Below are 26329 nucleotides of genomic sequence, written 5' to 3' on the forward strand. Positions count from 1 at the left end.
AATCTTTCACCATCGACCCACCCAGACCGCAGGGTCCTGGGCAGTCAAGGACGAACTCCTCACCCCTGTGCTCCCCTTCCCCTGACACTGACAGACTCTTCAGGGCACACAACACTCACTTCCTCCAACTCCTCCGAATCCTCGCTCAGTCAATAACTTACAAACACACAAACCGCAAAGATGAAACAACACATTTCCTGCTGATGGCAAGCAGCAAGAAAACAAAACAAAGAGTTTATGAATGGGCCTCTTGATATGAGGCGGGGCCCCTGGCTTTCTTTAAGAGGCTCAACAGAGGGAAGTGATTTGCGGACATGCAAAGGGTCCACTGATTCCTGTAAAACGCCCACAGTCTGGAGTTAAATCGCTTTCAGCTCCATTATTCAGCATCCTGCTTTATGCTGACAGACTACAGAAGCCTGTGCGAGTCCTCAGACTGAGTGAACATTAACATGAATGTTCGTAGAAGTAGCTTATTCTTTGACCAGATACTTCAAGATTCCATTTAAAATGTTCACGTTTTAGGCCGTATTTTATAAGTGTTAAGACAACATTTTAAGAAACATTTGAGAGATTGGAGCTTTTTTTGTTAAATATTTATTTTATATATATATATATATATATATATATATATATATATATATATATATATATTTATTTTTCTCAAACAATGTTGTTCAAACTATTAATCAATAAATTAGTCTATTTTGGTAATCGTTTACTTATGAAGTCATTTATCAAGTATAGAAAGTCAAACATTAACTGGTTCCAGCTTCTCAAAAAAAAGTTTTGTGGCTTTCTCGGTTTTAAAACTTTGTAAATTGATTATATTTGAGTTTGGGACTGTTGGTCGGACAAAATCAAACATTTGAAACTATGATGGTTATTTTTACATTTTAGAGACAAAACAATTAATCGATTAATGAAAAATTGCATTAAATAATATAAATCGGCACAGCTGTAAGTTGTCGAATGAGATATTTTCATGTAAAAAGCAGGCTTACTTATTGAGTACAGACTTCGTACTACGAAGCAAAATTTGGCGTTAACGAGGTAACTTCAGGTTCAACCCAGGGTTTTGGGTATCACAACGGTGGATCACTTGTTACTGGGTTAAATCGCCGTGGTAACTCATGCTGAACGCCTAACCTGGTCGGGAGCAGGTTATGTTGGAGATTAGAGATCAACCGGTGTTAAAGCACCGCCTACTGACTAATCAATACTCGCTTGATAACGGCGTCACCGTTCTTAGAAGATCAGGCGGAGCTCGGTGCGGAGAGAGAGAGAGAGAGAGAGAGAGAGAGAGAGAGAGAGAGAGAGAGAGAGAGAGAGAGAGAGAGAGAGAGAGAGAGAGAGAGAGAGAGAGAGTGAGAGAGAGAGAGGTGTTAAAACATTTTAGAGACCGACAACCCCGTTAACATTCCCTGATGGGTATTTTTATGAAAGATATAGATTTTCAGCAGAGGGAATTACGTATAGGTTATTTGTCGTCTTCTTGAGGCGTGTGTTGCCAATGCGCACATCAGTTTGAATTATGTTTTTATATTTTTATTTGCTCTCACGATGGCTTCCCACTGCCAGGGTTGCAACTGAAATACTAGGCTAAAGCAACGACAGTTTATGGAAAGCACAAGTGTAATTATGGTCAGATCTTGGTTCTGACTGATGAGGAAGTGATATTAATAAGCGTTGTGATTCATGCATAACAGCGTTGGCTATTTCTTTGCCAGCGTTACTTCCTGTTTTAGGAAGCAGCGACTGTATTGCGTTTTGCCTGAAAAACCGTGTCTGTGTTCTTCATATTTATGTAGTATTATAGTTTGCTCTTCTTATGTAAAATATGTAGCTCTGGTTGTTAGGTTAGGTGAAGCCGGGTAACAAATAAATCCAGGGCATGTTGATCTTGATTCGTAGTACAGGCCTCTGGAGTCACATCGAGGTTAGCTTAGCTTAGCATAAAGACTGGGAGCAGGGGGAAAAGCTAGCCTTGTGTCCAAAGTGAAAAACAATGTTTCCTTAGCACTACCATCCGAAACTATTGTCTCAGAAGTGTTGTGTCAACAAACAGAATATCCTTCACTGCACACCACAAAAGGCTTGCTGCAATTTTCTCTAATCATTTCAAATTGCTTGTTTTGCTGCTAAATGCACAGCACTTTTCCAATTTTCCCCTCTGAGCTTCTCCACAGATCACAAAATGTTTAAATGACAAAAAGAAAAGTCAACGCTTGAAACACGCAGTGAGGCGACGGGATGATCTCCACTGGTGCAGAGAAGTGCTGTGTGGAGATTTTTAAGAAAGCAAATTAACACGTCTCCTGACAGTGAAGTGTTATGTAGGGGTATGCTTCAGTTTGTTGCCTGTAAGCAAAGCAACAGTTTCTATTCACACGAGGCCTGATGGTTACTAGATAGTCATTGCCCCGCCTGATGCATGTGACCTGACACCGCCGTGCTCTGATTGGCTGCTGCGCTGCAGCGATGATGGCAGATGTCCCACGCAGCAGAGAAACAGCAAGTGTCACTGTTGATAAATACAGCCCACGGCCTGACCTTAAAGGAAAACACACAGCTAACCTCTGCCTTCTCACCCATCTGCCCACCTGCCCTCAACATCTGCTGGGAATAGCTGCAGAGGACTCTTCCCCCTGAAGGTCCCCTGAAGGCTGACTAGACTCAAACTGAAACTTGAATGTAATTTATGATCTTAAATTCAGCATAACGTGTGTTATCACTGAAGAAAATACATCAGGGTTAACGTCCCAGACGCCGTGAGCAGAATTAAGACACTGACATTGAATTAATTATGAGCTATTATGTCGCTGCAGCAAACTGCTCCCATTAATGCTAATAGCAGAGCAGCTTCATAAACGTATGTAAGGGAAATCGGAGAGTCAGCAGCTCTCCTAACGGCCTTATGAATCAATGCATGATGTGATCGCAGCCTGACTGGACCAGACAGACACGGACTGGAAAAAGGATGACGAGCAGAGAGCAGAGAGGGGGATTCACAGAGGAGTTTTTGAACCAGCTAGGAATGTCTGAATGTACCTCCGGGCTTGTCAGTCAGAGGACAGGAGAGAGAACACCAGATTTAACTGACAACCACACATTCCGCCATTTCATCCCTCAAACCTCACTGCCCCGCTCTCTGCCAGGTACTCGGGTTGAATTGACAGTATTGTTGCCCTGCTCTCCTCTTAGAGCAGCTTCTTCTTTTTCCTTCAAACCCTCTCTGAGAGCATGACTTTGGTTACCATCCTCAATTTAAGCCCCTTTTCCAGCCGTGGAATACACAACATTAAGCTGATGCAGTGCTGGCGTTTTGTCATTCCGACATACGTGTCTTTTACGTTTTATGAAACGTTTTTAAGATTGGTTGAGGTGGAAAAGTGTATTGAGAAAAGCAAAATGCAACAAGAGCAATGGAAACAGACTGAGTGAATAGATCATGTTGTACATAAAGCATTAGGCTGAAATATCCACCAAAGAGAAAAATGACAGCAGATGAAAACTTAAAATCTGTGGCTCGATGAGCGATGTAACTTTCCTCAAAATAAGACAAACAGAATATATACATAAATGCCATATTTCCATCATGTTTTCCACAACATTGTCAGTCGTTTGAGGTTTGACTACTGCTCTTTTAATTACGCCATCTCTCTGCGCCCTCTTCTAGCGGCTTTATCTCAATGCTCCAAATCAGCAGATACATTTTATAAACATGTTACAAGCACTTAAATATTTATTTCAGGTTTATTTATCAGGGACAATGCACACTAATAATTAGGGCTGTCAGCATTAATCGCGATGCGATTAAGGGTCGAGCATAATGCGTTAATTTTTTTAATCGTATGCCGCCATTTATTAATTTATTTTCACTTCACTCGGCTTTGCGTCGTGCCTAACAGGCTACTATTTTGTCGTAGGCTACTTTCTCGTAACACATCCTGCTGCTGCAGAAATAGCAACGCGGATTTCGGTGCCTCATTCCGGTGCCACTGATATGCCTGCACTGCTCTGAAACAGACGTTACAGGAAACAGAAACATCGCTGCACATGACACTAGTTAACACTCAACAGCAGCTAACGTTAGCCTACCGCTAGCTAGTAGCTGGATTAAACACGGTTACAATGCTGACAGCTAACGCTAAACGGTGTAAAGTGTGACTGTATTTCACTGTAGAGAATTCAACACCGGGATGTAACAATCTGCAGCTACTGTTGTCGGAAAAACACAGACGGTGCGTTCAATGAAACTGGTAATTTACAGCCTTGTGGTGCATTCAAAGTTGTTGTTAAATTCAAATATGTGACTAGATTAAATATATAATAAACAAATACAAATCTTAAAATCAAGTTCATAAAGTAACTTTCTTTGCATTCATTTGATTCCCAATCAAGATACAACGGTAAGAATGGCTTTCCATTGTTAATATGTACTTAAAAACAGTTCTGAAATGCAAAATAATACAATTTTAATCATGTGATAAAACATGCGATTAATCACGATTAACTATAGAAATTCAACGATTAATCGCGATTAAGAAAATGTAATCGTTTGACCGCCCTACTAATAATACATGAAAGTAAAATGTGCCAGAATTCACCTGGAGGCTATTTTACATCTTCTGTCCCTGAAATTGGGACTTTTTCATTTCTATTAGCTCAAATGTCGTATGCTACGAGTTCTGCTAGATAAAGAGAGGGAATGCTGGTCAGATTTTTACTGTGGTAGAACGAGGTTTTTGTATGTGAAAAAGTTCCCATCAAAAGCCCAAGGTGACTTCCTCAAATGTCTTTTTATTCAAGCAAAAGTCCAAAACACAAATATATTCATCTTACAACGTAAAATGAAAAATAACAGTAGCAAATCCTCACATCTGAGAAGCTGAAAACTGAGAATATTTGGCACTTGCTGTGTATCTGTATCAGCTATTTTTCTACCAGTTTTCTGAGCTTTTCTCCCCCCAGAATGCTTTTCTGCCCTCCTCCGTCTTGTTACCCCTCCCTGCACATTCGTAGGAGGTTTCAGCATGAGGACACAAGGAACAGCACCTGCAGACCGAGACTCATGCTGCTCTGTTTCCCTGGCAACCCCTACATTGGGCTTTGCGTGTGCAAACCATTAAGCAATGCCAGCTCTGCGCACGCACGCACACGCACACACACAGCTGCACACGCACACAGAAAAGCGCCCCCACACAACATCCCTTTTAAGGGTTTCCGGCTTGCAGACGTTCACTTCTTTTCTTTTTTTTTTCTCCAAATTTGAGTTTTTCCAAAGGTTTTTTTATTTGATTTTTTTAAACTCCTGCAGCTTAACTGGCGTCACATTTTCCCCACAATCATAAAAATGACCCCCTGGGAATCAGCAGCCCCCGTCTAACAGAGGCAGGTTTTGTTTGGGCATTTCTCTGCAGATGACATACATCTTCAGTGCGTACAGGAGCTCTCCACCCCCTCAATGTGTCCTCAGCACATCTCCAAATAATGTGACATCCAGCCTCGGCATCGCTCCTGCTTCACCACCGCCGGTAGAATTTCTTCCACCGTTCTGGGTCTCTGTGCTGACGTGAGCAGAAGCAAATCCTGCTGGCCCCCACCCTGTGTTTTTTTTTCCGTCATTCCCGCTCAGACGCTCACCTTTCTGAGTTGCCAACATCAATGTGCTCAACAAAGTTTCCAGGAAGTGGCTCCACGGGCCGCAAAAGCTCACCTGTGGAGGGAAAAGGTACTAACAAGTACGAGAAGGTCACTGTTCGTTAGCTCCAATTTAACTCGGCCTGCCTGAGCCCTTCACTAATGCTTCAGTTTGAAAAGTTTAAGCCCAATAATATGACTGATTGGGCAGCAGTCCTTGTTACTGACACAAGATGAAGACACACACACAAAGCTGTAAACAATCAGGTCATCTGTCTTCAGGAGGCCATACGTAAATGGCTGAGTGGGTGGCGAGATACTAACGCACGAGCAGCAACAGGTAAACAGGCTTTGGCAGGCTGTTAATGAAGGATGCCTTGATCATTTGTAGAACATTTTGTGCATCTCTGCCTCCACAGAGAGGACGCTTGCAGCGCAAAATGAGAAGGTGCACGCCTTAAACGAATAAACACACAAACATGCACACAGTTGAAACACACACACACGCACAACCTTTTCTACACAAGCAGGCGGGTGGTGTTAGCTGTGGTATTAGTCACCAACGTCTCATAAACAGACAGAGTTTGACATACATTCAAACAGAGTCTGCACACAGCAAATGGTTTTAGGTGAGGTGGGAGGAAAAACCGTGGTGGGAGAGAATTTAAATATTTTTTTTGTCTTGTGGGTTTGTGAACTAAAGATCTTTGGTCTATCAAAAGGTGAAAATGTTTTTTTGTCCAACCGACATTCTAAAACCTAAACGATTAATCACGAAAATACTCAGCAGAATAATCGATAATGCAATTAATAGTTAGTTTAAGGTTTGAACAACATACATTTTAGCATTTTTGCTTCACTCCAAAGCATCATGTTGTCGCCTCACAGGAGCTACAATGTAAAGACACATTACAAGTGAATTTAGCTGTTATATTTGATTATAAATTGTTTAAATTGAACATTTATTCAGTTAAGTCATATAGGATTTACTGGTTGACCGATGCAGTGCAGTAATTAACAGGGCTGGCTTCCCCCCCCCCCCATACTGTAGAATAACAGAATCATAAATTATTGCCTTTAATTTAACCGAAAGACATGCTGCTGTTTCCATTTCAGCTCAGTTCATGGTGAGAGTCTTTATTGCAGTCTGCTGTCTTTCTCTTCTCTCCTTTGATCTTCGTGTTTCACTGAGAGCAAGGCGTTGCGCGCACACATGCGCGCGCACACACACACACACACACACACACACACACACACACGTGTGCATTAGGTAAAGGTGCAGTAGCGGCCGTCTGCTAACTTGTTGCTTTTGCTGTCAATATTAGCTGCTTTGTTTCAACAATATTAAAAACGTGTATGCAGGCTGAAATCACAGGGATTAAGGTGAGCTGAGGAAAATATACTGTTAGCCGAGGCTAATGTATAAACACTGCAGCAGTAGTCTGATGTGTAGAGAATGGGCTGCACAACCTGTGAGCTGTAATTGGCAGGGGATTACACACCAACATGGGGCCCAAAGGCTTTTTGTTGACGCCCCAAAACATCCCGAAGAAAAAGAGAAAACCCAGGCAGAGAGCAGGATCTCTGCAGATACAGACACCGCCACACACTTTTAGTGGGTCATAAGTGATGATGTAGAGGATTACTTCTGTATTAGTCTATACATTGTTTGTTAGGAAAATCTGTTACATATTAAAGTACCAAAAGTAAAAGTACTCAGCACCATCAACGTTTATGTTTTGCCCAACTCATAGTCCAAAACACAAAGTTATAATTTTTTCTAAGGCTTTGAGAACAAGTTTTTCTTGAAAAATGACTTAAATCGATTATGGAAATAGTTCCTGATTAATTTTAATGGATTTCCATCGATCAAATTAATTAAATGACTAATTGTTGTAGCTCTTATAATTCATTAAAAAAATGTCTTAATCTATTCTACTTCATGTATAATACTTTCTGAATTTACAGGGAGAACATTGTAAACATTTGACTGGCTGTTACATACATCAACAAGCTGCCGTCTGAAATCCATTACAAATTAGCCAAATCACAAATTGCTTTCTCGTAAACCAGATGTTGCCAGGTGTTGGGGAGGTTCCTCTCTTTTACCACCACAGTGTACTTGTTACCTTGAGGGCAGATTAGTCAGGGAGCAACTACCCTCCACTTAGCAAATGACCCGAGGTGATAAAAACATCGGCATTTTTTAGATACACCTCACACTTAAGAGTTCACACTAAATGGACAAAGGGCACAAGTCCCTGATAATCACATTTTCCATCATTAAAAATGTATTCTCCAGAATGTCTGAACCATTAAAATCAGCACACACTGAAAAAATATTCAAGTATATGCTTGTATTCCTCCATTAATGAGAAGGAATAGATATTTCAGGATGGCATAGTGAGTTTCTTTTCACCATATTCAATTTCATTCACACAAAATATGGTGATAAAGATTCCTCCCTGCCTAGCCCAGCGCTGCCTCTCTGTTAAAGTGAAAGCTTCTCCGGTGTTACCACTAATTCAAACAGACATCCCCAAACTAGTTTCAGCCCGTCTGTTGTAGTTACTGTTGCTAAAACCCTGGTTTATTCCTGCCTCAGGGAGAGAAGTTCCCTTTGTGTGAATCTTGCTGTATTCGAACACACTGTAATTTGAAGGGACCGTACGGAAACACTGGTTTGGCTGCCTGAGCATGACACAACATGTAAAAATCCATTTGCTCGGGCCAAGATGTTAACTCTTTCTCTGCACCCCTGAGGCATTTACTAGTTTTAAAATCCTAAAAAGTAATTGCAATTACAGTACAGTAAAAGTTGAGTCATGCTCAATACCTTACAGCACACTCAAATTTTCTTATGAACTTTTTACAGAAGTAAATCTAAAATCAAAAGACAATATAATCATTTTTTTATTTTAACTTTCACGGTCAATTGACATTTGAGGGCCGGTGTTGCTAGGAGACGCATAAGCTAGCAAGCTAGGCTAACTAGCTTACACTCAGAAAGTGGTGGAAGAAGTACTCAGACTTTTTCAAATAAAAGTAGCAATGCCACAGTGCATTTAAATTAAGTAAAAGTGCACTAAAAGTATTAGCATCAAAATATACATAAAGTATCAAAAGTAGAAGTACTCATTATGCAGAATGACACTGTTCAGAATAATATATATTATTGGATTATGATTGTTGATGCATTAATGTGTTCATCACTCTAATGTTGCAGCTGGTAAATGTGGAGCTAATTTGTATTTATTTATATATGTTTCATATAACAAAAATGTCTTTATATTCTGCTGGGTAACTTGTGAATGTACCCCTGGGAATCATTAAAGTTTGATCTTAACCTATAATAATAATAAATCATAATTTATTGGTTGATTATATTTTGTATTATTTTTGTGTCCACTAGAATTAAAGTGGCACTATGCATAACTTTCAGTGATTGCAGAAAAAGATAGTACACTAATTACACTCATTTAATAACGAGAAGAGAAACTTTAGGGCACATTGTGTCTGCAGAGAAATAAATAAAAACTTACATCTCTTCTTTTTGATAAAACTGTTGACCAAATAAGCACAGAAGTCATAACAGACACCATGAATATATACAGTATATGCCAATATCTTGGCGTAAAGCATTTTAGAGAGGACTCATGATGTACAGTCTTTTTTTCTACAAAGCTGGTTGCTGAAGCAGTGGTGTGCTATGCAGGAGACCCTGATCGTGGATCTGACAAGGAGATTAAAAGGGTTTGGAAAGGAACTTTATAGCAGGTTAAAGACAAAGCACAAGGCTGGGGCAAAGAGTTTACAGAAGAGCCTCATAAACCTCTCTGACCTTTATTTTGAGACAATTCTGAGGGTTAAATTAAGCTCAAAACGAGGGCCAGAGAAGCCCGACTCACCAACAAAACGGGGTCTGGACGTCTCTGGGTTAGTGTATAACTCCGATCAGTGCAGTTTATTCGGACCATGGATATTTAACCACAGTCAGCACTGAGGTCAGAAGCACGGTTGATCATTAACAGGAAACTGTTGTCAGTTTGTTGCAAACTACTGAGGCGGTGAAAAACACCATGGAAATCTGAACTGTGTCCTTTCACATTTTGGCTCGTGAAGGCAATTTTGCGCCTGCTTAAAGCAAAAATAAATCCAAACATTAAGCAGCCATCAGCATTAATGTAATAAAACACAAACTTTATTTCCTTCATAAACATCCTTGTCAGCACAGTGATGTTGGAGGGATGAAAAACTCCATCTCCATGTCCCTGCATCTGCTTTACAAGGTAAACATTTTCCACCTTGTTAAATGTACCCCTTTTCATTGCAGTTCACCATTTATCAAGCAGCATGTTCTCCACTAAAGACCTGTAGGGCTTTGGGGCGAGGAGCCTTTTTTATAAGACAAGAGGAATGCAAGAGTCAGTTCTATAAACACTGGTGTTGCTAACAAGTCTGGGCATTTTCAGGGGCACTTCAAAAAAAAAAAACGCCACACAGACCGCTGACAAACTCCACGTAGCCACTGAAGGCACCGTCTGGATGAACACACCAGTGGTGGGAGAAAGTAGCGTGCAAACAAAATACTAAAGTACGAAAAATGTGCACTACAGATAGTACAATACAGATTTACTCACTGAGAAACACTGATACAAAAAAAATCTTGTAGTTGGAACGACACAGTTCAGTCTGAATAAACTAACTTTTTGATTGGTTTTAGTTTCTACTGTACACATTAAGAAAACCTATTATATTACTTCACAGTTTGCCTGGCAGCAGTGAGTATTATGTGTATTTCAGCTGCAGTCCACAGAGAGAGCGAGTCTGTCTGAAGGGGAAACCACTGTGTATTCCTGCTTAGAGACCAGGGGTCTCATTTATAAAATGTGCGTAGGATCCTTACTAAAAGTGTCCGTACGCCCAAAAGCCAAAAATGGCGTAAGCCAAAAAAAATTCTGATTTATAAAACCGTGCATATGCACATCTGTAAGCAATGTTCCCTTTATAAATCACAGATTACCCACAAGTGTACGTATGTGAATCAGCCTCTTATAGCCCTGTACACGCCCAATTTTAACCATAAATAGTCAAAGCAAAGCGCCTCATGAATGCTGATCAGTATGTTAATGACCTGACAGTTGTTCTTTACGCTGAATCATGACGACTGGCGGGGAAAAAGCTAAAAACTTCTCAGACGCTCGGGAATTGCTGCAAATTGAATTATAATTTCGGCCTGTTCTTGCACAGTGTAGGTCAGGGGTGCCCATTACGTCGATCGCGATCTACCGGTCGATCGCAAAGGTAGTGTGGGTAGATCGCATGGCATTAAAAAAAAAAAAAGAAAGGAAATAGACGTCAGCCTATCATCCATCCTCACTATGACATTTATCACTTCATTGACATACAGGACAACTAGTCTAATGTCTGATCTTTTCTGACACTCGGATCTCGGATCTTTAACCCAAGTCTTTAAATTGACTCACAAATCGCGAGTCTCTAGTATCATTAACCCGGTTCAGTTGAGTCCTACTACAATTCATTCTAAAATGATAACAGCGCCACACACAAACCTCTTGCAACATTAGCTTCTACTATGCTAGCCATCTTAGCTGCAAAAAGCTTTATAACTTACAATTTCGTACACAACAGCAACTCCACAAGTCAACTCAAGCGCCTGAGTAAGCAGAGAGACAGTCCCGACCCGCAGACTCAGAGCCACTCCAAATCCACAACAAAAGCCATTCTTTCACTTTGGAAATAACATAAAATGTTCTGCACGTAGCCTAGCTAGGCCTACTGTAGGTTTTGGTGTATAAATGTAGTATGTTAAATGCAATTAGGTCGAGCAGACAGTCCAAAACATTACAAGCTCGCCTCGGCTGGCTCGGCTCGCAGACAACTCATGAGTTGCCGACAACTCACAAGTCCTCGATGACTCATGAGTTGTTGATGACTTGTGAGTTCTCGCGGGAGTCAGTCAATCCCGCGTATCAGCCGGCTACGTTGTTATGAGTGGATCTGATTCAGACGAGCGAGCATAGCGAGCGAGTGAAGTCTCTCCTCAAGCTCAGCAAATCAACAACAAAAGCCATTCTTTCACTTCTGAAATAACATACAATGTTCTGCACGTAGCCTAGCTAGGCCTACTGTAGGTTTAGTGTATAAATGTAGTATGTTAAAATGCAATTAGGGCAGGCAGACAGGCCTTAACCTCACCTCGCCGACAACTCATGTTTTTTTTGTCTTCAAAAAAACTTTATTATTCAATTACAAATACACATACACATTGAAAACATTAAATGCATACATACATACATACATACATGAAAAAGGGGCGCATGGAATTTACATTAAAGAGGTTGTAAGTCATTGTGAATGTTCAGAGTCCGGATGGCTTTCTTATTTGTCAGTCCTATTAAAGTTTCAAAATATAATTTCATGTCATTTTTAAATGAATATTCGGTTTTCTTTCAGACCATTTACATTCATGGATATAACGTTTTCCAAACAAAATTAAAAGATTCAAAATGAAAACATGGCATTTTATCCAAATCAAAAGCTTGCCTTGGATGTAGCATACAATACTGACTCAAGTGACTCAAGTGACTCGCACAACCCGGATCAGTTTAGCGAGTGACTCAGAATAACCCGAATCCTTAAAAGGAATCGTGTTTGCCAGGCCTATCTGACACACGGGTCAGCATGCATGTGCAACAGCAGCAAAATTCCAGCAAGCTATCAAGTTGCCCAGTTAATAGCCTAAGTTATTTCTACTAAACTTAAGAAAGGGTATAAAAATGAGTGAGGGAGCTGGACCAAGTAAGAAGACAAAAACCTACCACTTCCATACAGAATGGGAGGAGGCCTTATTTTTCACAATGTCCTATTCGAAGTGCGTTTGCCTCATCTGCATATCTACCATTGCTATTCCGAAGAAGAGAAATGTGGAGCAGCATTTTCGGACTGTTCATAAAAGCTACGACACTGACTTCCCTCCGAAAAGCGAACTGAGAAGGAGAAAGGTGAAAGAACTGAAATCCCAGTTGTCGTGACAGCAGGCTTTTTTCTCACAGCTTACCACAAAAGCGAAGACCGCCTCCAAAGCATCGTTCCGGGTGAGTCACGTCATCGTTAAACACAAGAAATCCTTCCAAGACGGAGAGATGATAAAAGAAGCATTCGTTGAAGCGGCTGAATCGTTGTTTCAAGACTTTAAAAACAAATCAGATAGTATCAACTCTCCAGCTGTCAAGAAGTACAGTTACACGGTGCTGTGAAGCAATGGCCTAGGATGTGACCAAGAAACTTCGGAGGAATATCGCGGACTACGAGTGTTTCTCACTGCAATTGGACGAGTCTACAGACTTGAGTGACACAGCCCAGTTGTGCATTTTTATTCGTATGGTGTATTCCGATATGACTGCAAAAGAGGAGCTGTTAACAGTACTGTCCATGAAAGAACACACACGGGGAGAGGACATTTTTCAGTCCACTTTATTAAGATAACTCAGCTCCCAGGGTGCAAATTGGTGTCCATCACCACGGACGGTGCTCCCGCGATGGTTGGCCGCTCGAATGGATTTATTTCCAAGAGCAGGGAGGATGACGCCTTTCCCGACTTCCTCAATTACCACTGCATAATACACCAACAAGCGTTATGCGTAAAAATGCTCAACATGAAAGCGATAATAGATGTGGCAACGAAGATCGCCTGTTCTATTCGCGCCAGATCTCTTCAAAGACGACTGTTCCTTGTGCATCTGGAGAAGGCGGACTGCGACCACACTGAATTGTTGCTACACACTGACGTAAGAAGGCTTAGTCGAGGGAAATTCCTGAAAAGATTTCAAGAGCTCTGTCCGGAGATTAAAGAGTTTTTCCTTGTATCTAAACATGCAGAATACAACCAACTAAATGACGATCAGTGGCTACTAGACTTAGCATTTTGAACCGATCTGACCAACATGTTGAATGACAATGTTGAGCTGCAAGGAAAAGACAAAACAGTGGTCAATATGATCAGCTCAGTTAATGCGTTCAAACAAAAAATGCAACATCTGTGCTCAAAGCTGCAGCACCATGATTTGGCAAACTTCCACAACCTTGTATCAGAACTGGAGACGCAAGGGAAGGCGTGTGCGCAACTTGACAGCAGACGCTACATAGAGCAGATTGAAAACTGTCAGACTTTAACAAACGGTTTCAAGACTTTGCTTTATTGGAGCCAGTCGATACATTCATCTGCTACCCTTTTCGGAAAGATGCTGAGGTTGATTTACTTGCATCAAAAATTGCAACACTGTTTCACCTGAACTCGTCTGGAGTGGAGGAGGAGATCCTGACACTACAAGCTGACATTGAGTCCAGGGCTCATGGACAGTTTTGGAACTTACTCACAGAGGAAAAGTACCCCAACATGAGGAAATGTGCTACCTCCTTGACTGCATTATTCGGCTCCACTTCTTTATGTGAGTCAGCCTTTCCCCACATGAAGATTATTAAGTCCAAATACCGTTCCACCATGACTGATGATCATTTGGAAATGTGCTTGAGGCTGGCTATCAGTAGCTACTGTCCAGACTATGCATCCCTGGCTGATTCCATTCGGTGCACGTCATCAGAGTGAGGTGATGACAAAAAAAATTTACAGAGTTGTATTGTGCAATATGGGTTCATGCAGTTATGCAAGGTACACCAACTTATATTGTACATATAAAGAACTTTCAATATATTTATAAATAATATATGTATAAATAAATATATGTTTTGCATTTTTATAGTGGGTAGATCATTTTGACTTGGTCATTTTAAAAGTAGTTCGCAAGATGAAAAAGTGTGGTCACCCCTGGTGTAGGTAAACCTGATGTATAGACTACCTATATTAAAAATACCTTCCAAAAAGGCTAGCATTCAGGGACAGCTTTGATATACCAAACCTATATGATAAGATTTAACAGAACTATATATTATATCCAAACAAGCCTTAGCGATAAAGTTGAAGATTATATATAATATTTTATTATTAAAACACTTAGCTGTCTGCCATTTCTGTCAGCCGGTTGCCCCCAGAGTGGCGAGGACTTTTATTTGGACCGGGATGGCACGGTTCCGGTGCGTTGCCCTGTCTACTGGACCCAATTCAGTACACAGATCCAAGAGCACAGCTTTAGGGAATTTAAATCGGCATATTAGCCAGTCATCGTCGTGGTCCCTGAAGCCTCTCTCTCTTCTGTTTCTTCCATTGCCGTAGTCCTCCTGCAGGGCCAGCAGTGCCATCATGCAGCATTACGCACGGAGGTCACCGCAGTATTTATGTTTACGACAATTTGTGATTGTGCACACCTTGCCAAAATCACAGTATCAACTAGTGGTATCCCCCACCCCGAGATACAATTTGAAGACGAAAGTGTAATAGGCAAACACACTTTTCTTCATGCAGGTTTTGTCAGTATTAAAGTTCGGACCGATAACGAGGACATTAAGTGTAACGATTGCGCGAGAGCTTAACGGCTGTATTTCCAGACTTTGACATTTGATGATATATGCACAGTATTAAAGACAGATATTTAGTTATCACTGTGTTCTGCAGTTATCTAATGCTAGGGTATTTGATGCTATCCTGTATTCCATGGAGTCGGGCCGTCTCATCCTCCTGTGCTCCTCATCCTCCTGTGCTCCGTAGCGGACAATGTGACGGTGAGACAGTGCCGATTAAACATTAAGAACAAATTTTGATTTAAGATTTGAGTTGGATTTTACAAGGTGTTTGTGGAACAAGTATCACTCAGTACAAGCGCAAATAACACTGCTGGATTTAATCTTCATGACAACGTGGATGATATAGAGTGAAGAAATGTGTGTGAGACATCAATACTTGAAAATACTACGAGTAATCGTTATTCCCACATTTACTTTCTGCAGTCTAACTTTAGTTCACCACCTCACCATCTGCGTCGCCAATTCCCATTGTCTCCAAAATGAGCGGACGCACGGGTCAGAGTTTGTGTGGCAACCGCACATTCTGCCGTCAAGTTTGTTTTTTATAAATCACCTTTTTCAGCCCCGTTTTGTGCGTACGCCATGTTTAAAAGTGAGACCCCAGCTGTTTGAGAAAAGTAAACAAAGACTAAAGGAGGGGGACAGGAATTCCTCACTTCCTTCTTTGTTGCCCACAAACTGCGTCATAGGACTCAAACACAGGAGCACATACTGACTTACCGGTTAGAAATCAGAGCACTTGCTGCAAAATAAATGTCATTAAAAAAGGTTCATAACACATTTGTAAAATTAAGATTTAAGTGAGTGAAACCGTCACCGTTTATGCATTTCATCCTGTTCAACATTCCTTTGTTAAGCTGTCAAGTTTTATGAATGAATAAATGAATGACATGAAATGCCCCTCGAGGGTAAATGATTTATTGAGCGTCTCTATGCGTTTTTTCTTTCTTTCTTTACAAAGAGGATCAGAAGATAACCGAGTACGCAGCCTAAAACAGCGGACAATTCCTTTAGTTACTGTATACAGTGTGTGATGGTTTATTATGATTCAGATAAAAACACAGGCTGGAATGCTTTCCGGAAGATTTGTCACAACAGATTCACAGTTCCTTCCTCTCTGACGTTTGTATTGATCTGTTCATGTTGTGTTCATTTCTCCATTTAAACACAGAGTCACCAGTTCAGCTACACAGAAGGCATTTTTTATGAATGTCGGTAATAAACCAAAATTATGATTTATCAACTTTCAGCAGAATCATATCGTCATTTATTGTATAGTCATCTTAGCTTGTCTATACTTTTCTCAATGTGATTTTGCATACATTTGCTAATCATTATGTATATAATGAAATCAGAATAATGTTTTCGAACATTCAGTCGCCTGCATTTAATGCAGTACAGACCTGAAAATGTACTACAGAGTTGAATTAACAATTAATCTCTGCCACAGTGACTAAGATCATATACATCTGTGAATAACCCATTACTTTTTTCAATGAATGAATTTATAGTATTATGGTTACATAAAAATGTACACAAAATGTAAAATACCAAAAAACAGCTGAACAGTTGAAACCTAATCTGCAGGAATGTTAATAACTGAGTCATCATTTAAATCACTTTTCAAGCAGAAATGCCCAAAGACAACTCTCTGGTTCAAGTTTTTCCAATGTGAAGATTTGCTGGAAGCACGGTGGCACTATGGAAACCAAAAATTGGACTTTAAACTTAAATTTGGAACCGATGATCAGATCCAAAACCACATTTTTCAAACGATTCCAATAAAATACGATTCCATTGCAATCGGAACCATTGAAACCATTCCAAGTTGGAACCGGTTCTCGATGCCCAGTCCTATTTAAGAAGCTGTTTGCTTATACAACGGACCGGCCCTAAACCTGAGAAAGGAAAAACTACATTTATAAAATATACTTTAGCCATGAAAAATTCGAAGCCGTTCCTGAGGTTTTTTAAATATCCGTTCCCTTTAAATAATTTAGTCCAATACAACAGCAACTGAAATATAACTTAGAAAAGTAATGAAGAGTTTTTAGTACTAGTATTAATTAACAACACTGTCCCACAACGCCAACAGAAACAGTAAGCTTCTTACAGGACAGATTTATTGCAGGGCTGTTGAATTGCACAGTATTAGATTATAACTATACTGACACTTGGATTCAATAAAGTTAACACTTACTAAAATAATGCAAAATTGCATTCAATAAGTCACAAAACATTCACACTAAACGAAAATGAAGGTAATATCTTATCATGGCTCATATCAAGTTTTGATGAGACAACAAGCTTGTACTCGTACCGTCATACAAGAAGGCCGTGGTGCCTTGAATTCACCTGATAGATGTCAGCAGTGCAGCCCCGTCAGGAAGCTGTCAATAAAACAATTCATTCTTTGTGTCCCATGACAGGACAAGGAGCGTCAGGTCAAATTTCAGTCGAACGAGAGCGAAATTTTCTTTAATATAGTCAGACTGCTGCCAAGCCTCTGAGGCAGAAATGACCCGAGAAGAGACGAGGCTTCCCATCATCCAGCCAAAACTCTGAAGTAAATACCATGTTTGCATCGGTGCTGAGATTAATTACTGCTATGTTGTGAAGCAATTGAAATACAGTGTTAAAAGGCTCAATAAGCTTCAAGCACAGAGTTTTAAAAGCAAGTCTTAGGCATTACGAATCACTGCGTGACAGCTTCAGGGCAGTATGAGGCGAGTTCCTAGGAAAGACGTTCTCTACGGCAGAGTTTAAGCATGTGATAGCATGCCATGCAATTATCATTTCCTGTCTGATGAAGGGAAAGCCTTGAGTGCAGGCCCGGGAGGAGAGGTCAGAAGGCAAAACAAGAAGCCAAACAAATGTCTCAAGTTATCAGATGATGAGGAAGTGAACTGGGTACTCCCCACAACATGTTGAGTCATTTCACCAGAACCGGAGATGGCAAGTTACATCGAGTTCAAGATCACACCTCTAAGACACTGTACTGTATTTAAATGAGAGACCGTTGCTGCTTCAACTGCCTTTAAATGTAATTCTTTAGCTGATAAATCACAATTAAGGCCGGGGGCGGGACCAGAGGGAAGGCTGCAAAAGGACACAAAATGACCACAAAGAGCAACAAAACGACTACAAAATGATGCAAAACAAACAGACACACACAAAACGAGTACAGAGAGCCTACGATACAAAGAACCTCTTTGTTTCTGGGGGTCTTGCTCCTATGTAGGAAGGGTGGGGGGCCTTGTACAGGTCTGTGTCTGTGGCCAGGGGCCTGTTGTCTCATAATATGTCCATGGCTGTAGAATATTTGGATTTCCAAATATCACCTATTTATTGATTTTATTTCATATTAGAATAGGTTGGGGCGCCCGGATAGCTCAGTTGGTAGAGCGGGCCATATACAGAGGTTTACTCCTCGAGCAGCGGGCCCTGGTTCGACTCCGACCTGCGGCCCTTTGTTGCTCTCCCCCCCCCCCTTTCACTTAGTCAGCTGTTCTGTCAATAAAGACCTAAAAATGCCCAAACAATAATCTTAAATAGGTTGTTACTCATTTGGAATTCATTTATTACCCTGAATAAACAATGTAACTCTTAATAATGTGCAGTTTATTATTGCTGAGAAAAAGTCTCTAAACCCGCCCCTGAATTAAGGGCCTTCAATACCAATCAAACTACTGTCAAATATACTCCTTTCACATCTAGATCTTTTACCCTCAAGTACAACAAAATCCCAAAACACTGCAGCAGCTGCAGCTCTATTGTCTGCACCACGGGCAGCGAGGGAACAGTCACCATTAAAAATAGAATCAAGTATTGGCCGCCGCTCCTATCGTCCTCTGTTGGGCGATGTAATTTACTGTTCTAAAACTTAATTATTTATGTTGTTTGGCCAAGTAATCTGAATGAAACGGAAAGCACAGGAAGTGTTTATATGATAAATAAACAGAGGGACTCTGGCTTGCTGCTCACAGACATGAGAAAATCTGCTGCTGGGGAATGGCAGAGATGCACATTTTCACACCCAGCATGTAACGCTGCAAATTCGTAGATCTGTGAACTGCAAACGTCTGTTGACACGTAAATCTGTCAATACTCAACATAACAAGAAATCCTTCAAGCCAATTGGTGTTCTGTGTTAGCATGGGAAGATGCAGTATCTTCACTATGTCAACTCTGTTCTCTTCAATATGTACTTTTGCTGCATTCTGTTGGATTCTTGTCAGATTATATCCAAGTGTTTTCTGCTGCTCGAGGATCCGTCTCATCTCACAAAGTGTCCCATTTTCTCACTCACAGCGTCACATTCATTCACAACAAATACTGTTTGAATAAATGCGTCTTCGTTTAACATGTTGGTCTCATCAGATATGAGACAATATGATCGCCACTGAGGGAAATCAAACACACACAATGCAGCCACAGACTCAGCAACATGTTGAGAGATGCAGATATGACAAGAGTAGACGTGTACCACATCACATTGTTCACAATAATGCCACAGTTATAATGTTGATTTATTTTGGCTCCAGTGTTGCCAGATTTGACCCACAGAGAAAAAGCAGCCGGATTAGAACCTTACACACCCAATTTTTTTCTTCGGATTGGAGGATTATTATGTTCGTCCAACAAATGTATGTACTGTATGAAATTGTAAACTTTTTTTTTTTCTTTTGATGAAATGTGTGTTATGATGAAATTCTATTATAATAACACACAAAAACGCCCCTACTATATCAAAGATCCCCGTCCACGGGGAGAATTATAATTTGTGTCCAATATTTTTCCACAAAACACATTGAATTAGATCGACTCCTTCTCCCTCATTGATAACATCTATTATCTATGAAAATGCAAATAATGTTCAAAAAGTTTAACTGCTGGACACAATATGTCTCTTACTTCACTGAAAAGTGTAGAATAATGAACCATGATTGGCTCCTAAACCACATGCACACATTCACCTGTTAAACTCAGATTAAGTAAGGGGAACCTTCTTCCCTTCAGTAGACTGATGTGAAAACAGGCTTCTAACTGCACATATATCATTCTGCACAGTGAAGGGCAAACATCAAAGTGAAGTAACAACAAGGAAAACACGTTTTCAAGCCAGGAAAAAAGCATCTCCACCAAGTCTCTGAATAATGTTGTCATTTGCCCAGTTAATGTTCCTGTTCTTCATATGCTGCACTCGTGTGGTGTCGAAAAATGTGTTCCCGACTGCGAACAACAACTTGGAAAATCAGAGACATTTTTGGTACACCACTTGCAGAGTTAGCGTCATATTACCCAGATACATAGCAGACGAAAGTAAATGTTGGGTTGATGGTAAGAAACTTTTTATTAACTGACGTATTGCATATATTTTTTGCTCAAGTCATTTGTAATATGGTATTAGGTTGTAACCGTTGCTGTCCACGTAGAGTGACCTAGATCAGTTAGAAAAGTTATTAATTTGCATTAACCTTGATAACAAGTCAGGTAAAGCAATATTTGAATGGTTATGGAATGTACTGGTGCAGCAACCAGTCTGGGACGCTCTGAGCAACCAGCTTTGTAGCGTCTGTAGCATCTTGTAGCGTTTTCTTACATAACCACTTAATGAACACCGAAGTCGGAAGAATGATTTCCCAAATCGGGAAATGGGACCATCTGAGGAGCACATGAATGCAGCATTAAACTTAAAGTCTTTCACTTTTAATCAGGGAAAAAATCCAAACCGAACCGTTTTGACATATTTAATCAAAATAAAAAGAAGCCGAATTGGGAGAGAAAGGACCAATCGGGTGACGCTGGTTGACTCCAACAAAGGGAGCAACTTCAGTGGTGTGAAAATAGTTTGGTTACGCTGTAAAAAGGTCACATCAACAACAAGGCATAGCAACATGCAGTCAGTGTAAGAACACTCCATAAGAAGTCCATCTGAAGCAGAAGCAACCGGTTGAGTACAAAGAAAGCCAAAGATCACACAAGAATCGCTGTCCTGTGAAAACCATGCATCTCCAAAAGAAGAACAGATCTGCTGTTAGCTACGTCTTGATGCATTTTTTTTAGATAACCTAGGCAAGGCAGGTTTATTTATATAGCACATTTCAGACACAAAGGCAAATCAAGTGCTGCGTTCCATTTACCTCGGAAGTTGGAGGTTGGAACTGGGAATGACGTCGCCCACGAGTTCACCTCGCTCCAGTAACAAGTCGGAAAAACATTATATTTGGCAAGGGGCTCCAGCCAGGTTAGCAATACCAGTTGATAACGCACTATGCTTTATTTTGTGCGTGCAAATGTATTAACATGTCCACAGATAGAAGACTGTAGAGGTAGATAGTACTGTGTGTACGACGAATTAATGAAGCACAAATAAGACAGAAGTGCTAATTAAAAGGTGCTCTAAGCGATGTCACACTTTTAGACTACAACATTTTTGTCACATACAGCAAACATCTCCTCACTATCCGCGAGCTGCCTGTCCCCTGAACACACTGTAAAAAAACACGATCTCTGTAGACAGCCCAGGCTCCACAAACGCCAACAAAAACAAACTATGCCAACCTGCACCACGAAACATAACAAACAAACAGTCTTCCAGCGTTCCAGCCAATATCTGACAAGAAGTATTTGGAGAAGTTGGGGGGGGTGGGGGGGGTTAGTGCGCGGAAGCACGGAAGGGAGGGAGAGGGGACGGGATGAGGAGGAGGGAGGGGCGAGCTAGCCTCGTTTTGTTTGAAAATACTTCGAACATCAACAAGAAGTGCCGTCACCCAACATCGCTTAGAGCACCTTTAATAGTATATACATACAGCTTTCACTGCTGTTGATGCTTGGAGCAACCATGTTGAGTTGTGATGCTGAGGTTGGTGAGGTTCTCCTAACATTTCAAGTTGGAAATCGAAATTTCCGAGTTCCCAGTGCGGAACGCACCAAAAGTGCTTTACATAAGCATAAACATACAAAACAGTAAGAAAGACAATTCATACAAATAAAAAACACGGTAGATTTAAAGGATTTAAAAAGGCATAGAAGTATAAAAATGTATTACAACCGGAAAAGCAGTGGCAAACCAATAAGTTTTAAGCCTCGGTTTAAAAGAACAAAAGGTTTGGGGCAGGCCTCAAGTGTTCTGGAAGTTTATACCAGATCTGTGGTGCATAGAAACTAAATGCTTGGTGTGCATGTTTGGTTCTGATCCTGGGGACCGTGGACAAACCTGTCCCAGATGATCTTAAAGCTCTACATGGCTCGTAACAGAGCAGCAATCTATTTGATCTTTAATTCTTTTAGGATTAGGGTTTTTCTCTTAAGTCATAAAACAGTTAATGTGAAAAATTAAACAATCACCAAATTTGGAGATGCATGGTTTTCACTGGACAACCGAAACTACACTGGCAGGGTCAAGCATCGCCACACAAACGGCAACTTGTTTCAACAAAAGTCAATGAAGTATTTCTCAGTATTTCATCATATTGACATTCATAGATCCTTCAATGTCATGGCATCCCTTTAAGGCAATCTCACCCACCACTATGACAGAGACAGAAGACCACCTGCTCTTACCAAAACTCTATCTACTGTAGTCCTTACCTCAAGTCTTTCTGTAATCGTATTTCAGGACACATAAGGAATGAAATAATCACACTATTTTAAGCCAAACATCTCAGACCAACAATATAAAGTGATACAATTACTTTGTGGTCAGAAGAGACAACTGAGCAGTTCCTCTTTTAGGCCTCCAAATCAACAAATCCACCAGCTGACAGGAAACGCAGAACACAGCAGGGTGAACTTACCTTTTAAATTTTTCGGGTTGTGCTGTTTGGTGCGCGGCATCTTTTCCGCCCTCTGTTCACAGGTGCATCTTGGGGAAACTCTAACTGTGGACCTTGAGAAGAGTTGGTTCCTGAGCCACAGTCTGGTTACATCTACAGAAAACACACACACACACACACACACACACACACACACACACACACACACACACACACACATATATATTAAGTCAGAATCAGCTAAACATGAACTCCCACAGATCAATAAGGCCTTGCAGTGGGTAGAGTCCTCTGCTCTCACTGGCAGCTGTCTGGGAGTCCAGGACAGAGTCGCTGATTGAGTTTTTTCCTTAAACAGGTGCCCCAAACAAGGCCTCTCCACTCTGAACTGCTGTGTAATAATGTGCAGTGCAGCTCGGGCTACTGTCTGCTGTCAGTGGGAGGAGGTGTGAATGTGTTCCCCCATATCAATATAACCTCTGCAGCAGCTGCCATCTGCCACTCTGATCTTGAACAAAAAGACAAGAGAGGTGGAGGAGCAGGGGTTGTTTATGGGGAAACGTCTGATTGACACGTCAGTGGCTGATACAGGGTGCCCGCTATTCGCTTTGACGAATGTCAGCGCAGATGACGAATGATGCAAACAATAAGGTCCTGTGTGTGCCGGTGATGAACGCTCTGGGCAGCTGGGCGGCCACACAGAGGTTACTATCTGAGAAATCTCCCTGTTGAAGTTAGATAACTGTAGAAAGGCAGATCATCAAAAGACTGAACCCACCTTTCACAGGGGAATTGTTTTCACTCTGATGCCCTTTTGCAAAATGAAGGATCACAAGCTTAATAAAGGTTTCATGCAAATTAGGTGAGGAAAAAAGGTGGGTGTAGAAGTTAACGTTACTAAGATGTCAAACCAACAGAGCTGCAAACGCTTTTGTGAGCTCCCTGATGTGCATAAACCACCGCAGAAGAAAAGCTCACCTCTGCATAGACAGAAAATCACAACATCATGAATACATATCTAATTTAATCATATTTTATAAGCTTTCTTGCCCTTGCATCATCTCCACCATGTCACCCACAACACCTCTACCTTCTGCGGGAGCAATGCGCTGCAGAGAGCAGCAGTGCTTCAGGAATCAGCCTTTGTTTCCCCCCTTACCAATATTACATAACACTTACTACAACTGGGTGATGATTTTGCTCCATACAGTTGTTACATGTGGCGCTAGTGCAATGACATCATCTCACGGTGGATGTAGGTATAGAGTGTGCACGACGGCTGCAGCAGGTCGCTTAAAAACATATCCAGGTCGGGTTGAAGTCACACGATAGAAACATGTAGAGCGTCTCACCTGTGATGCATTTTTTTTTTCAGTTCAGGATCTACGGTGCGGACGATGAGGCGGAGAAGAGAGACGTGCACATCTTCTCTGGCGTGTCTGTCAGTCCGTCTGCCAGCCTCTCTGCGTGACTCTGTATGTGCGTTCGCGCGTGCGTGTGTGCACAGATATTTAAGGAAACACCCTGATACTGCACGAGGAAAAAACAAAACCTACCGGTGATTAAGCCAAAGCTGCGCTGTAACGCTATGTCCTAACACAAGCAGGCTGGGATGCGCTTGCAGGTGACTAATGATGATTTCCGTTCACACCTGAGGATCAACCAGAAGCATTATGTTAAAAGCGGGACGGCAGCGGCGTTAATGTACGCAAAGTCACGCATTGGCGGTGTCTGAGAGTTTTGATATAGCCTAATTAATACGATTATGAGAACATATAAATATAGAGTGATGCACATGCTTTTTTTGCAAGGAGAGATGATGAGCGCCTGGTTCATCGGGTGCACTTATGACAATCACAGCAGGAGGAAAAAAATTAAATGGGATTTTAACGGCATGCAATGAAGTCAGCAAAAACAGTGCGTGGGAATTAGCGTATTGTGTGCCTGTTGCAACACGTGAACGCCCTGTAAGTGAGGGAGGAGCCAGGGAAAACCCCTCGCTGTCTCTGCAACAGCGCTCGAATGGGATACTTCCCCCTTATCCAACAAAACCCCGCCGCGTCCAAAAACCTTCCGCCGTCACACATGCACATTTATCGCAACATTGGCGATGCCGGTGAACACATGAACAAACCCCAGGGATAGCTTGTGGCTTACCTACAGTGCAAAAAGAGCAACAAAGAGCGTTACGTAGAGAAGCACAGGGAGCTTAAGTTGCCTCCTCCGAGCACGGTTTGCTGCATAAGTCCAAAACAATACTGCGCAAAAAAAACAAACAGCCTCTACCTAAACAAACTAGACTTAACGGACCCTTTGAAGTTCACAACAGGCTAAACCCGGACGAGACACACAGCGTACACTGATAAAAGCATGTCCGACTCTCTCAGGCTGCAGCTACCGAGAGCGACCTATATCACATTGACAGAACCCCGCTCCGGCATCAGCTCCAGCTCCAAAAACACACAGAAACACAAATCAAGCGCACTCAAACTGACTTTTAATACTCACAGGTGCAGGGTTGTAACACACCTTTAAGTGTAAGGAGAAGCAGGGGGGGGGGTACAGCTCTGTATTTTCTCCTTTCACCTTCTCTCTCACTTTCTATTGCAGGAAACAGACAGGCCCACTGACGTCAACGGGGGTCCCGTCTCCGCCTCCCAGCCACAGGGTGTCCTCTGCGGGCAGCGGGAGGCTCGCGACGGCTGCTCCACCACTGTAAGGCCGATGACACCGATGCCAAAATTTCACCCGTGTGTTGCTCCGTATGCGTAAAGCTACACCTCCTGTTCCTTCCGCGATGATTTTGTATTATTCGTTGCTAGACGCTTCTAATGGAGCCGCAGGTCGTGTCGTTTGTCGTAAGTCCCCCTGGCGGATCCCCACCCACCCTCGCTTCTGCACATACTTTAGAACTGACGGTTTTCCCGGAGGTTCCTTGTTGTCAGGTCACGTTGTGCCCCTCCGCCACTACCGACCGGGCTTTCCCATACACAAACCCGCAGCAGGCTCATAACATTGGGGTCCTCTTGCACCAGGTGGGGGTAATTAATAATAGAAAACATGGATAAAATGTGGCCTCCATTGGTGCAAACATCCACTCAAATAACTTCAGTTCAATAGTATTCCAATGGAAATGTTAATTTGTGGGATTCGTCATCCCAAATAATCATGCCCTTGACCTGTAAATTACATCGGCTTGGCCTTATTTGCTATAATGGTGGTTAATAAAGATAGGTTAACTCAGGGGGATTTGAGTTTCCCAAGTAGGCTTAGAATCCAAGTAGCTTACTTTTGTTAACAGATTAATTCACAAGGGGACTACTTAAAGTAAAATTAAAGTATGGGAGCTTGTACATTTCAAGTTCAGGTTTATCTTGTAATTTCTGGATAAAATATAGCTAATTATT

The 26329-nt window shown here is 41.5% G+C and overlaps 1 protein-coding gene across 3 annotated transcripts in view; it reads right to left on the minus strand.

Moving 5' to 3' along the window:
• The window catches only part of hivep1 (HIVEP zinc finger 1), a 62858-nt gene extending 37196 nt beyond the window's left edge, over positions 1-25662 (minus strand). The window contains exons 1-2 of one of the 3 annotated variants that reach the window (XM_078266929.1): positions 25431-25662; positions 22944-23075 (exon numbers count right to left, since the gene is read on the minus strand). In XM_078266929.1, coding sequence (XP_078123055.1) covers positions 22944-22983 — 40 coding nt within the window. In that variant the 5' untranslated portion in view covers positions 22984-23075; positions 25431-25662. Of the gene's footprint in view, positions 1-22943; positions 23076-24274; positions 24630-25430 lie in introns of those variants that run through there. The other 2 variants (XM_078266932.1, XM_078266930.1) reach the window with 2 other exon arrangements.
• Positions 25663-26329: the final 667 nt, after the last annotated feature.

This window comes from Sander vitreus, chromosome 14, assembly GCF_031162955.1.
Source record: "Sander vitreus isolate 19-12246 chromosome 14, sanVit1, whole genome shotgun sequence".
Lineage (NCBI taxonomy): Eukaryota > Metazoa > Chordata > Actinopteri > Perciformes > Percidae > Sander > Sander vitreus.